Here is a 14,400-nt window from a genome sequence, read left to right as displayed (position 1 = left end):
AGAAGGCTTTCCACCAGATTTGAGAACCTGGCTGCAGGGATTTGCTCCCATTCAGCCACAAGAGCATTAGTGATGTCCAGCACTGATGTTTGGTATTAAGGCCTGGCTCGCAGTCATGTTCCGGTTCATCCCAAAGGTGTTGGAAGGGGTTGAGGTCAGGGCTCTGTGCAGTTCAAGTTCTTCTACGCCAAACTGGAAAACACATTTCTTTATGGAGCTGGCTTTGTCCACAGGAGCATTGTCATGTTGAAACAGGAAATTGGCCACCCCAAACTTTGTTACCAGAAAGTTGTAAGCACATTACTGTCTAAAATATCATTGCATGCTGCAGCAATAAGATTTCCCTTGATTGGAAAATTGGAAAGTACACAAAATTAAAGGGACAGGCATGTCCATATACTTTTGGCCATACAGTGTATACAGCCATAGGTTCATACTCAGAATGCACCTAAACATGCAAAACACATAAAACACATAACACATAAAAAGGCAGGTTAATATGATAGCATAATTAACATAATACCACAATATCTTTGCATAATTTAAGGGCATTAAAATAAAACAAAAAATAGTAATGATTTCCACTAAGACGGTGTAGTCCCTCATTCGTCCAGGAGTGTTCTATCGTAGAAAAGGTTTCAGTCGTAGTCATCTGGACACTGTTTTCAGAATCAAGACGTTTCGGCTCCCATCCGGAAGTCATTCTCAATTGCGAAAAAATTGGACGGGAACTGGAAATTTAAGCTAATCTGAGTCTGCCCTCAGGAAGGAATCTGCCTGAGTATCTGTTAATAGCTAGTTTCACCTGAAACTGACCTAATAGTTTCAAGATGCCCCTCTGGCTGCATCTACTTCATCACTGTTAAGTGCCTGATTAGCATGTGATAGGCGTGACCAAGGTGATAATACACTCTGATAGACTTTGGGCAGATTAAATCTCAGACCACCATTTCTTGAACGGGGCGTCAAGGAAGCCATTTTTGTGAAGAAAGAGAACCCCTCTTTGAACAGAAATGGTGGTCTGAGATTTAATCTGCCCAAAGTCTATCAGAGTGTATTATCACCTTGGTCACGCCTATCACATGCTAATCAGGCACTTAACAGTGATGAAGTAGATGCAGCCAGAGAACAATAGGCCTGATTACTGATCACTGGGCCATCTTGAAACTATTAGGTCAGTTTCAGGTGAAACTAGCCATTAACAGATACTCAGGCAGATTCCCTCCTGAGGGCAGGGCTTATGTAACTCAGATTAGCTTAAATTTCCAGTTCCCGTCCAATTTTTTCGCAATTGAGAATGACTTCCGGATGGGAGCCGAAACGTCTTGATTCTGAAAACAGTGTCCAGATGACTACGACTGAAACCTTTTCTACGATAATGATTTCCACTGTTTATTAAGGTTTAAGCTTCTAAAGTTTATATGGGTTCCCTGTAAAGCTAGAGACTGGACTAAGTGTTGTTTGATACAAAACATCATAACTATGCATTAATGACTATCATTTGTTCACTCACCTTTAATTCTGTCTTCAGGAGGGGGGAGGGGCGCCCCAGCTGGGCGTTGTTTGGCTGCGTCTCAGAGCACAACGAGACGGCTCTGTTCAGAGAGAAGTTCCTGGACTGGACGGGCAGGAGTGGAGGCAGGGAGGACGCTGCTTTAGTGAACAAGGAGACTCAGGTTCATCTCACAGTTTAGCTTTTTCAAAGTCATGCTGCAGCACACACAATACGTTGGCCTGTTGATTGGTACCAAGAAAATATTAAACATGTGTGGAAATATCTGGTTTTTTAAAAATCCCTTCTCACCCTCGTCTGTTTTCCATGTCTTCACAGCCCGTCCCAGTTCAGTCTTCCCAGGCCGTGTCCCCATCATCAGACCGCCTGAGCCCCTGTGACGCCAAGTCTCTAGTGTCGGGTCAGTCACTGGAAGGGGACGGCTTGGTCCATAACGTGTTGGCTGGGGTTGACGTCCAGCGGGGACACAGAGTCATCACGCTGGAGGAAGGATGTCAGATGGAGCTGAAAACAGTTGCTGTGGACACCTGGCACGTCCAGGAGTTTGATGACAGTGAAATTCCTGTAGAGAGCAGCGGACAGCTTCATGAAGGAGACTCCTATGTCATCCGCTGGACGTACAGCATCAACACTGTTGGTCAGTGACATTCATCATATACTACGTGACCTTCGCACTTATTATTTTTCTTGTAATTTTTGCAGCAGGAACTGATGCTTATTCAGCAATTTTAACCATTGTAGTTTGAATTGGACAAGAGCATCAACTGCAAAAATGCCTTAAATTTAGATGTAAAATGATTTTCCTCCGTGCAGTGTAATGATGATTCATGTTTTTCTCTGCTGTAGATAATATAAACAGCCCTGATGAGTGCAGCAGAGGTCCCGGACAAAAAGAAAACACCGCCTTGTTCCTGTGGAGGGGCCGCCACTCCAGTGTCAGTGGGCGGGACACTGCTGCTTTCCTGTCCATCGGGATGAACAACCAAGAAGAGTCACAGGTAAACACATGGCCGTCAGAATAGACCATCTACTCATGTAGACGAGTAAAGTAATAACACTGTAAGAACATTACCTCAAGTAGCGATTGCAATACCAGAAGTGCATTGAACAGCTGAACCACCTAAAACACTAAAATATTTCTTACAGGTTAATGCAACAATAATATAACATTCAAAGGAACCGTTCTTTACTACAGCTACTTTCACTTGAATATACTTGTTTACTGCAAATACGTTTATACCTTTATAGTTTTTATAGCTTTTATTTATACTTTTATTATAATAAATTAAATACATTCTAGTGATTTTTCCAGTATTGAGTTATAGAAGCCAGAAATATATGCTGACATTTTCAGTTCCCCTCCAGCAGCCTCTGTGTTTGTTGTGTTGTTTCTGAAGGTGGTGGTACCTCAGGGAAAGGAACCTCCCTGTTTCCTGCAGCTTTTCAAGGGAGGCCTGGTCATTCACAAGGACAAGCGAGAGGAGGCCTCCACTAAAGCAGGTAGAGTAAGGGCATATTTCTGTCTTCCTGTTTCTATTTTCCTTGTTTTGTCCTGTGATTTAAAAGAAATATCCCTATCTGTCTCTTGTAGCAGAGTGGCGTCTGTTCTGTGTGCGAGGACAGCTCCCAGAGGAGGGCTCTCTGTTAGAAGTGGATTGCTGCTGTGCAGGTCTGAGGTCCAGGGGCTCTGTTGTCCTACTTAATAGCCAGCAGGGGGTACTGTATCTCTGGACTGGCTGTAAAGCTCATACCAGCTCCAGAGAGGTCAGCAAGAGGGCAGTGGAGCATCTAACTCAAATGTAAGTCACAGTTTCAGAAGATTGTAGGATCCAGTGATGTTTTTAACATTGAAGGTTGAAATCATTTTCCAGCATGGGAATTTTATGTGTTTATTAGGTGTCCACCAGAGCTGGGGCTCAGCAGAAGCAGTGCTCTGAAGGTGCAAGTAGTGGAGGAAGGTTCAGAGCCTGCAGACTTCTGGACGGCACTGGGACAGATGGACAGGAAGGCCTACGACTGCATGCTGCAAGGTAGAAAACCGCACTCACCCAGGACATTTCCCTCAGCCCTGCAAACTTTAAAATCATAGTAAAAAAACTGAATGTCTGTCTTCTGTCAGATCCAGGAAAGTATAACTTCACACCTCGCCTCTTCCACCTGAGTGCCTCCTCTGGGAGTTTCCAGGCCAAAGAGCTGCAGAGTCCAACGCGGCTGCCGGGGCTCGTGATGGCAATGCCCTTCGTCCAGGAGAGCCTGTACTCTGTAGCACAGCCAGGTGAGAGCACACTCTACACGCTCACACACTACACAAACAACCTTGTTCTTCTTCTCTTTAATTCAACTCCAATTTTTTAATAATTATAAAATCTTGTAATCGTTTTCAGTCAAAAAATGACTTTATTACACATTTACCTTTCTCTGTTTTATCTATGTCTAACTATCCTTTTCTTCTTGCCGCCAAAACACAAACATCCCACAGGAACATCAAAGTCGAACTAATATCAATGTAATCTAATTCCACTTTATTGTCTAATACGTCTTTCTTGTCTGTCCGCCAGCCTTGTTCCTGCTCGACAACCGTCTGGAGGTCTACCTGTGGCAGAGGGGTCAGCCTGAGCAGACAGAGAGCTCAGCTTCAGCCTGGAGCTGCTGGCATAAGGAGAGGAGGTGTGCCATGCAGACGGCGCTGCAGTACTGCAAAGGTGGGAGGAAGCTGACAGGAGTATGTTGGTAAAGGGGTTGGTGGTTGTTGATGTATTTAAAAACAATATGATGATTTTTCTCTGTATCCAAGAGATGAACCCAAGACGCCCACCGCAGGCCTACCTCATCTTTGAGGGGTCAGAACCTCTCACCTTCACTAATGTGTTCCCCCACTGGGAGAGGAGCTCGGGACCCCACACACAGGTACAAGCACCATGCAGTTATATGATCAGTTTATCATGTAGAAACGAGGCCAGATGTTGTGTAGTTTTGTGGGGGTGACATATAGGCCTGAGTTGTGTGAAGATTTACAGCTTCACAGAGATGGTTAGAAATATATTCTTCTTTTTTTGCTTTATTTTTATTGACAATTTCGGGCTAAATGAAGGGGTTGACATGGGCAACATTATACTTGTACAGGAAAAGGGTCTTTCAATGACATATGTAATGTGTGATATCGTATAGGCACATACATGTTGTCCATTTTTTCCAGTATTTTACATATTGATCATATTGTGGTATTAAGATTTCTCCATACAGTTTATTTCGTTGACAATTCGCAGTCCAGTCGTCCTTCGATGCAGGGTTTGACTGCAGCCATTTACATGTGATGGCTTTCTTGCTAGCAGCTAAGAGTATTTTAAAGATTTATTCATCCTGAGCTATGAGTTTGTCTGGGATTTTGCACAGGTATAATGTGACAAAAGAGCAATCAAGTTCCAAAAGAAATTCATTATTTCTTTAGCAATCTCTTTCCAATATGAAAAAATTAAAGGGCAAGCCCAAAAAATATGAAGATGGTCAATTATTTTCTTACCAAACTGCCTCCAGCTGTCATTCTGTCCCTGATAACCCGTTTGAGTAAATTTCAATTTTGGAGCCACAAAATATCGTATTATGTTCTTCCAACAAAACTCTCTCCAGGAACGTGAGTTGGTAGTCTTGCCTGGTTTTCCCATATATCATCTTCAGATATGTCCAGGCCTGATTCTTTCCCCATAGACATAGACAGTAATGTAGTTTTTGGAGTTTTGTATTATATTGTATATTTGTGATATTAGATGTGTATTATCTTTAATCTTATATGCATCAATGAATATATTGAATAAGTTAGGTTTACTATCCTCTGTTTGTTTAATTTCTTTACCAAAGTAGTCTCTGACCTGGAGATATCTGAAGAAATCTTTCTTTTCAAGGTTATATGTATTAATATGTATGAAAGGTGTTTAAGAGACTCCAAGCCATGATCACTGTAGATATGTATTCCTCTGCCAGTATTTTATAATATCTGCCTGCCTGATAGAGGTTCCTTACTGGCTGCTGTTACATAAATACAGTCTATAAAACCTGCAGTGATTCTTCTCCCCTTTCACTCTCACTTTATTGACTCATGAATTTTGTTTTTGTGAAGTAACTCTTCATCTGAATGCAGGGATGTATCTCAGAATGGCCTTATCACTGAATAAGTGAAATTGAATCAAATTGAGAGTTTGCAATGGAGCATTTTGTGTTTTAAAAGCTTTACCTCTCAGAGAAGAATAAAGTTCTGGTTGGAATAGTTGAATATTTGTCATTTTTTGGCATTATCTCTGTGAAATTATAACAGTAGTTATTGTCAGTTAAATGGGGCTTTTTGGATGCTAAAACTGACCAATATTTTTAGACAGATTGCTAATGTGTCGTTGATCCTTCAAAACATAAAAAAATGACCTGTAATGCCAAAAAATAACACATATTCAATTATTCCAATTAATTGAGACTGTCGATGGACACCCTGGTATCTCCTCCTCGTGTTAGCATGATTCCCCCCTCCCCGTATGATTTCCTGAAGTAAGTGCAGGGCATGAGTCAAGAAACACTTACCAGGTTCTCCACTGATAACAGCCTCAATTAATTAGAATAATTAAATTAGATTAGTCTAAAAATTGACTTTTTTCCTTCTAATTTGTAGTCCAATTATTAATACAATCTGTTGCTGGCAGTCATAGCAACATCTCTGTCTCTGTCCCGGCGTGTGTTTGATGTGTGTGTCAGGGCGATGCGGGGCCGGTGAAGCTGACCTTGGTGCAGGACGCCCTGGCCCAGCTCATGAAGACCCAGTACCCTCTGGAGGAGCTGCTGCGGAGCCCCCTACCTGAAGGAGTGGACCCCCAGCACTTGGAAGTCTACCTGTCTGATCAAGACTTCCAGGTAAACTCATGGAGCAGTATGCAGTGATGTCTTTCAACCAGCAGGCTGCAGTGTTAGCCATATTTTGCCAATGAAAACAGACGCTCTCATGTTAATAATCTGATAATAAATCCTGAGAGGAAGTTTAGTCCAAACTTTAACATTTATATTTTATTATGTGAATTGATTTTTACATTGTTTCCTCCATAAATAAATCACTACAATTATGTTTCAGACCGTTTTGGAAATGAAGAGAGATGAATACGCCTCCCTCCCAAACTGGAAGCAAATTGATCTGAAGAAAAGCAAAGGGCTGCTTTGCTAGACAGCGAAAACAAGTGGAGGCTGACTGACGCTCCTGCAGCAGGGACTTCCTCCACCGCTGAGAATGGAAGATGGCAGGGGCATATTTGCACCATGTTGCTGCACAAAGGACTGCTCACAACGTAATAAAAAAAGGAAAGAAATTCACTTTTATTTATGTCAGATTAGTATGAGTGTGTGGACTTTTTATCAGACATTTATCTCTCTGTAGTTATTGTTCAGAGCAAGAACAAAACATTTTCCTATGAAACTTCATTTCAAATCAATGAAAGATAAAAAAAAGAAAAGGTGTGTGGGAGAAGAGGGAAGGACATCAGTAGCAAACTGTGGGATAAGGATGAGAAAACAAAGGAGTGCTTACAAAAAAGATCAATGCTAATAAACAATGTAAACAAGAAAAAAAAAATAAAAGGCTAACCACTTTCTAAATGTTTCCTCCTCGATCGATAACTTTCCATCAAAACATCTCTGCATGCTCAGAGCTAGTTTTTTAAGTTCGATTTCAGTTAACAGATTAAACTGCTTTTCTTCCTGATTGTCACCAAAATCTTACAAGTGTGTTTGACTCCATAATTTATGATGTGTATTTTACAGTTATGTGTCATATGATGTACTGATGTGTTCATTTGTCTGCCAGCCTTGTGTGTACAAAGGTTTGTGCCATGTGTATTGTAGCCTAAGCCCATGTGTTCATTGTGGCTGTGGGTGATGCCTTATTAGGAGTCCTTGGGGATTCACTATTAGCTATGCATGGAAGAGCAGGTAGACATGCTCCAATAACATCCCTCTGGCCCAAAACAACACGCTAATTCTGCTTCACCTCAATCAACACACAGTTCATAAAGACATAGTGTATCTCTCAGTAGCGTGTGAAAGCTCAATATTTCTGACAGAAAAAAATCAACTGTTAACAGTAACACTTTTAACTAATGGTGATGTACTTAAAATGTTTTGGTCTACTTTGATATTTGTGTAATATCCTTATTATTCCTGGCCACATGTAGATAGAAACAGCTGCTACTGTTGAATTTGACATCAAATTTGATCTTTTTTAAACATTGTGTTGTCAGAATTAAAGAACAAGTGTTTCTTGACTCACTGTCTAGCACTGACTTTCAGAAATCATATAGGGAAAGAAAACACAACTTCCACAGCCATGCTAGCAGCTCTGTGAGGCTGTACTGAGCTAAATGCTAACATCAGCATATGTAGCAGGTGTAATATTTAGCATCTTTGTTTATTGTGTTAGCAAGATAACACATACTAATTAGCACTAAACACAAAGTGCAGGCTGATGGGAATGTCATTAGATAAACCAAAGCATTGGATAAGTTAAACTTTACTGGTGCTGTATGAAAATTGATCACCAAAGTACTTATGATTCATCCTGTGATGAATATCTGTGCCATATTTCATTGCGATCCAAGTTGTTGAGACACTCAAAACCACAAATGTGAACCTGCTGGTGGCCCTAGACGAAAGGTCCTGGGATCACCAAAGTCATTAGGATTCATCCTCTGGGAACCATAAATGTCTGTCCATATTTTTGTGCCAGTCCATCCAGTAAATGTTGAGATACAGTGTGGACAAAAGTGGTGGACCGACAGAGACGTTGCCATACATAGAGCCACACTGCTAGCATGACTAAAAACTTTCAAGATGAAGAGATACCAGAGTCTCCATCGATAACAGCCTCGATCAATCATAATACAATGCAGCAATGGGACAAAAGGGCATTACTCAACTGGAAAAACGTTTACTCTGCTGCTGATGTGGCTGAAACTGCAGCTGTGGATCTCTGAAATCTCACAGACTGGTGATTTCTGACAGCGAAAGAGTATTTGAGGGATGTTCCACAAGTCACACTGACCCCACAAACTGTAAATAAGTCAGGTTGGTCTTCCATTGGTCCACTGAGCCGGAGCCCCTCTGGTTTCACTGGCTAACTGGGTGTTATTTTCCTCAGAATGGATTAGCTGACTAAGCCTCCATGTGACTGTGCAGCACCGGCAAGATTGGATTTAGGCCCACCGCTGGGTTTTGGCGCACTCGAGAAGACGTTTTTCCAAAGGCCTTTCACTTGCAGGCGGATTACACCTTAAACAGACCAACTCTAAAAAGATCTGCTGTAGGGTTACATACAAAAAAAACCTGCATCTGAATGTGTAACATCTACTTTACAGCTATTACTGTGTAGCTGTAGCACTTTGTGGTTCAAATAACATTTTCCAACATCCTTTTTTATGTGAGATGTGAAAATGAGGGACAGAGTCAAGTCCTTGTATCCATCAGCATCGGCCTATTTACCGCTCAGAGGTGTCCTTATTAATTTGGACTGGATGATGAGTTTGGAAAGCGTGCCTTTTCAATAGAGTCTGGCAAGTATCAATTGAGTACAGAATTTTGAAAAGAGGCAGCTCAAGGATAAAACTGACATATTTTAATGCCCTGCTGCTGCTGTTTGTTTGTGTCAGTATCTGTGTTTGCTCTAGATGGCCTGTTCTCTCTGTGCGTCAGCTCCAGGCATGTTTCGTTCCGGTTCGGAGGCCAGCGCTGCCTCACGCAAAACCACCATGTGATCTTCGGCCGCGTGGAGCGACTGGTCGATCCAGTCCATACTGCCGGACATGTGACAGGCGTTGCGGGTGACCAGCACCAGGTGGCTGACTGAAAGGAGGAGAGCAGTGGCCCTGAGGAGGAAGAAAAGGACAAACAGGGTTGTTTTAACTGGCTGCTGCTGGATGAAAAGCACTTATTTCTAAAAAGACAAAATTACGCAAAAAAAAAGGCTTAGAATGGGTCTGCTGGGCTGAGCAGGCATGGAAATAACACAGCACAGAAGGGATAAACATGCATAAACTTTTAATTCAATTTGATTAAATGATGAAAAATACAAAATTTTGAGTTATAACGTTTTCCTGGTGGCATCAATTTGCACTTGATCATTTGTATTACTGTCCCTGTCTCTGTATCTATCAACTGTTATTACATTATGGATAAATCAAGTCAAGTGGTCGCTCCTCTCCAGCTCTTACAGATGCCTAATCAAATCACATTAGTAGGTCTTTGTATTAAGCTATCAAAGTCATACAAAAAGCTCCTTTAAAATGATGGGACAACAAATGTGATTACCTGGCGTCCAGGAGGATTGGATCCAGAGGAGGGTACATGGATCTGACCACGTCGTCCACCCTGCACGACGGGACAGTGAGGATGTGAGGAGGCTGGTTAACCTGAGTCAGTAACGTGTTAATAGCGAGTTGTGGTGAATCGAACACTGCATGTTACCTCGGGCTGATGCGTTTGGCCACAGTGATGATGTCACTCAGGCTGGCTGGTGCTTTGACCTTTGCCCCTGAACCCATTGTCATGGCAACCAACTTTTCAGTCAAAGTGTGGCAGATCTGTATGTGAAAGTATTATGTGTTAGTCTCAATAAAAAATATAGACTAAAAATGGACTAAAGGAGCAAGTAAGAGATTCAGTGACCTTTAGGATAGAGATGCAGTGAGAGACCAATCCACTGTGGGAGAAAAATTCACAGGATTAGTGCGATCTAAGTACAGTAGAGAGACGTAACTTAGACTAACGTCTAAAGCTCTAAACTTATGTCATGTCATGCCACAATGCCACCAGTTAGACGTACGAGGCGTCCTCTATCCAGTCCTCATTCTCCAAGATGGCCTCAATGTGAGGGTTGGTGATGACCACATCGTCCAGCTCCAGCTCCGACGGCTCACTCTGGGTCTCCATGGCTCCAATCAGATCCACTGTGGGTCTGTAAAACGGAACAGGGAAAGCAGAGGAAGCAAAGGCCCCAAGGGCCCCTGAAAGTCATTACATTTAAATTGGCTGTTGTGAATTGATTCATTGCAAAGTTTTTTTGGGGGGCGGTTTGCACCATTAAAGCAGGTTTTAGTGGCGATTGCTTAACTTGTTGCCCTCTTTAATAAAGGAGTTCTGCGTCCCTGAGCACACAATGGAGGTGTCATGTGTAGTCTGCTGTACCTAAAGTGAATTTGGAGGCAACAGGGTACATATACAATCAACATTGGGTGGGAGGTGGGGGCGTCGATCGGGGTCCAATAGCAAATATTTTTCCTGGGTCTCCCTAACCGGTTAATCCGGTCATGAAAGAAAGGGAAGCTAAATGAAGAATTTTGATGTCCACTTCAAAGGAGTAACATATACTGGATATCTGCAAGTTGTGGAAATCAATATTTTGATGATTTGTGACCTTTTATTTTGCTACCTGGAATTGATTGGACATATAGTAACTAATTGAAGTGTAAAGTGCATCAATAGGATAAAACGGCAGTGGAAAAACGGCAAAAAGATATTAACTGTTGAGGTAAATTATGTCCAACCGAGGTTGAAAAGTACATGAATGGAGTGCTCCTGTCGAATTGCAACGCTCCTGTTTCAGGGACCTTTGTTGCATCTCTCTTTCCCTTGTTCCCTGGCATCTCTCCACTATTGGTAATTAATATAAATAAAAATAAACAGTAAATGCCCCAAAAAGTACAAAAGTACATAAATATGGTAATACTAACCCTATTCGTACAGTATCAAACAGTACATAGGCTGTGCAGAGAAACTGTTGCACAGGTGACCAGTGAACTAAGACCAATAAAACCAATAATTTAGACATTACTGTACATTTTAAGACCTTAAATTCTGATAGAAGTTCTGAAACAGAATTAAAACTTTGTCTGATACAGATTTAGAGCCTTTGTATTGATTCACTGACTTGGAGTCGAAGTGGTGCAGCAGGTCGTGAGGGTGGCAGTAGCGGTGTCTGCACACCACCACCAGGGCAACAAAGGAGGCCAGGAAAATAGTGGCCAACACCCCAATGGCCACGATCACCACTGTCTCCATGGCGACTCCGGCTCTGACAGCGGCTACAGGCAGCAACTTGTTCGAGAGGAAAAGAGTCCAATCAGGGTCGGCTGATTGTCCGCGCTCAATTATTGATGGGCGCTCATCTGTCAAGGAGAGAATAATTCAGTCTGATTAGGTGTCGTCAAAATGGAGAAGTGTGACATTATCACCACACTTGAGGAAATTTCTGCAAGAAAATTTCCCTGATTTCCATTTTTGTTGAAACACAATGCATCTCTGAACCAATGGAGAGGAGAATACATGAATAAGCAGTGTTTTGTCTGTTTCTAAATGTGGCACACCTAAACGCACACATAAAACCGATCCTTATCTGAGTACATAAAAGGTGCACTAGCCTTTGTTTGCACTTCATACAATGAGAATAGAGTGTTTGCTATAGAGACACTTTTTGCTAAATTGTGGCAACCACGACCAACAACAAACATTATATTAATTCTATTGAACTTTAACAAGCAGCCAGTCAAACAACTTAAAAAACTGTGTGAAGATATCCTGGATCCAACAAAGAACAAAACCTGAGAACAAAATTCTCATGAAGTTTGACCTCTTACCTTCTGGTGTTTTCAGTCCCGGCTGAAGTATTTTTGGATTATCTGCGGTTCAATTTAGGGGACATGTTCCTACTTTTAGCCTCTCTCTGAAATTGTAAAGTATACCTGCCCTTCTGCCCGGTTTAGTCACTCATTAACCCATCCTGCCCAACCTGATCACTTGTGTAGATGTGTGTGAACTCTCTGGAGGAAAGCGGTTATTGGCTACCCAGACAGCTCTCTGGGTTCAGTATAATTGATTTGTAATTTGGCATGATATTTATAAAGCAGAGATAAAGTTTTGTATGCTGTTACAAGCACAAATTACCACAAGGCAGCTGAACTTTAAACAATACAACATTGTAAACCTGCATTTTTGCCTGGATGATTATGTGGATTCTACCATGGAATGCTGTAATTCTTTAATCAGATTAATTTGTGTTACACTCGTCGTATCATACAGGGCTTTCTCCTGTCTCTCTCCTGCCCCAAAGCTTTTCTGACTCACTTTCCTTTCACATGCCGGTGTATCTGAAAAGCCCTCTACTAAAATGAAACACATACACAAAGGTAAACGGAGTGACTGGAGGTATTTTAGGGTACAGAAAAACTCAGCAGGGCCACTGGCTTTGTCATTACTCAAAATATTTCTCCCACATTGCTCAGTGCCGTCTGTGATGATTTAGAGCAACACCACAGCTTCCTAAAAATGTATTACTTTAAGTCAGTTTTGCTCTTTGGCATTTAAACCCAACTTTATGAAATTCTGTACTGAAAAATAAACATAGGTTGCTTTTATAGAGGACCAAAGTCTAACCAAGATGATTTTACTGCAAACTGAGAACAAACTGGTCTTTGTTGTGGAAAGTAACTAAGTGCATTTACTTAAGTACAGCTTTGAGGTACTTGTACTTTACTTGAATGTGGCCATTTCCAGCAACTTTATACTTCTACTCCACTGCATTTGTTTGACAGCTTTAGCAACTTTTCAAGTTAAATTTCACATACAACACATACGATGAACTTTAAAAATATGCTCCACTACATTTATCTGACAGCTATAGTTACATTGCAGAGTCAGATTTTGCATTATGAAACCCTTTTGATCTGCTATCATGATCCACTGCTCTAGATGAGATGAAGCAACTGTGTATAAAGTTGTAAAAATAGATTCTTTTAGTAAGTTTTGCTCATAATACTTCTGTACTTTTACTTAAGTAATTTTGAGTGCTTTTAATTACAGTATATCTATACTGTGGGCATTAGTACTTTTACTGAAGTAAAGGATCCGCATACTTATTCCATCACTGCAAATAACATACTGTACACAATAGTTTCTGAAATCGAATAAACCACTACAAAACAACAAAAGCAAAAAAGCAAAAGTGACACTAAAATAATCCCTTTTGTTGGTTTAATGCACCTCTATACTTGTGAGGGTCTCAAACATACAAAAAGCTCATCAAAAAGGGGTCTGGGTCTCAATTTGAGGACAACAGAAAATAGTAGAAAGTCCCTGTTGTGCTTGAATAGATGTGCATGATAAACACACAATAACAGTACAACTAAATTTAATATTTATTTACTATGTTCTTTATTTTCCCTCAACTGATCGATCAATAGAAACACACAGAGGCGCGCGCTCACAGTAACGCACATGCACATATAACAGTAAAGTTTTCCAGTTTGGCTGTATTTCACAAATACAGACATCATCCATACTTTAACATCAAAATCAGAAAATATATCAAGTTTACTACTACTGAACGTTTCTAAAGTTACTAACAACACTTTTGACTTGAATGGAGCAAACAAACAAGTGATTTCCAGTCACTTACCTAAACATTTTGTCCTTTTAGTTGGATTCCTTTTAGGAGACAAAATACTTTTCTCTCCGCCACCAGGCGCGCGGAGACGGCACCGACATCTCTGGGGCGTGAACGCGCGCAAAAGCAGCCCATGAGCTAGGTGAACGGCTGAGCTGAAGCTGTCGGTGAGTGATTGATGATCCAACTTTGCTTTCTTTCCAGTTAAACCTTCCAGCGCGCGCCCTGCAGCTTTATCTGCACGTGGGGAGATTCGGGCCACGCGCATCTCGGGGGTTGTGGGAACTGTGTGCTCAAAGCGCGCTCTCGCAGGCATGTTTTAATGTTTGGAAAAGCTACAGTTCTGGGAAGATCACACACAAGTCGGTACAGTTAACGCTAGGTGGCGCGCGCTAACATATTTTGGTGTTCGCATCATATATGAGAGAAG

The 14,400-nt window shown here is 41.5% G+C and overlaps 2 protein-coding genes and 1 long non-coding RNA gene across 6 annotated transcripts in view; 2 read left to right on the top strand and 1 right to left on the bottom strand.

The window, feature by feature from the left end:
- Positions 1–7,803, top strand: part of svilc (supervillin c) — a 26,331-nt gene extending 18,528 nt beyond the window's left edge. For all 3 annotated transcript variants that reach the window (XM_044182263.1, XM_044182262.1, XM_044182261.1), the window contains 11 exons: positions 1,532–1,676; positions 1,832–2,150; positions 2,360–2,511; positions 2,911–3,013; positions 3,105–3,312; positions 3,410–3,543; positions 3,633–3,788; positions 4,072–4,215; positions 4,308–4,420; positions 6,251–6,406; positions 6,621–7,803. In XM_044182263.1, the coding sequence (XP_044038198.1) occupies positions 1,532–1,676; positions 1,832–2,150; positions 2,360–2,511; positions 2,911–3,013; positions 3,105–3,312; positions 3,410–3,543; positions 3,633–3,788; positions 4,072–4,215; positions 4,308–4,420; positions 6,251–6,406; positions 6,621–6,710 (1,720 nt within the window). In that variant the 3' untranslated portion in view covers positions 6,711–7,803. The remainder of the gene's footprint in view (positions 1–1,531; positions 1,677–1,831; positions 2,151–2,359; positions 2,512–2,910; positions 3,014–3,104; positions 3,313–3,409; positions 3,544–3,632; positions 3,789–4,071; positions 4,216–4,307; positions 4,421–6,250; positions 6,407–6,620) is intronic.
- On the bottom strand, positions 6,836–14,395 carry tmem98 (transmembrane protein 98). 2 transcript variants are annotated; one of them, XM_044182270.1, is made up of 7 exons: positions 13,983–14,395; positions 11,460–11,697; positions 10,356–10,487; positions 10,199–10,232; positions 9,998–10,113; positions 9,842–9,901; positions 6,836–9,399 (listed from the first exon to the last, which is right to left on the bottom strand). In XM_044182270.1, exons 1-7 carry the CDS (start codon positions 14,284–14,286, stop codon positions 9,198–9,200), a joined length of 1,086 nt encoding a protein of 361 aa, XP_044038205.1. In that variant the 5' UTR covers positions 14,287–14,395; the 3' UTR covers positions 6,836–9,197. The 2 variants fall into 2 exon arrangements, with proteins under 2 accessions (XP_044038205.1, XP_044038206.1); XM_044182271.1 differs by lacking the exon at positions 13,983–14,395 and adding an exon at positions 12,166–12,308.
- LOC122869349 overlaps positions 14,259–14,400 on the top strand; it is a 31,213-nt gene continuing 31,071 nt past the window's right edge. Inside the window, exon 1 of the long non-coding RNA XR_006376305.1 lies at positions 14,259–14,400. This is a non-coding gene — a long non-coding RNA (uncharacterized LOC122869349).

This window comes from Siniperca chuatsi, linkage group LG21, assembly GCF_020085105.1.
Source record: "Siniperca chuatsi isolate FFG_IHB_CAS linkage group LG21, ASM2008510v1, whole genome shotgun sequence".
In the NCBI taxonomy this organism is placed as follows: Eukaryota; Metazoa; Chordata; class Actinopteri; order Centrarchiformes; family Sinipercidae; genus Siniperca; species Siniperca chuatsi.
Note: the sequence above shows the minus strand (reverse complement) of the source record. Positions and strands in the feature narration are given on the sequence as shown.

What these genes read in the sequence shown, in the direction of transcription:
- tmem98 (XM_044182270.1), bottom strand. Translation starts at nt 14,286, where the DNA reads ATGCCTGCGAGAGCGCGCTTTGAGCACACAGTTCCCACAACCCCCGAG. An exon ending in TAAAAGGACAAAATGTTTAG is followed by an intron (nt 11,698 to 13,982) that starts GTAAGTGACTGG and finishes TCTCCTTGACAG; the next exon opens with ATGAGCGCCCATCAATAATT. An exon ending in GACTGGATAGAGGACGCCTC is followed by an intron (nt 10,233 to 10,355) that starts GTACGTCTAACT and finishes TTTCTCCCACAG; the next exon opens with TGGATTGGTCTCTCACTGCA.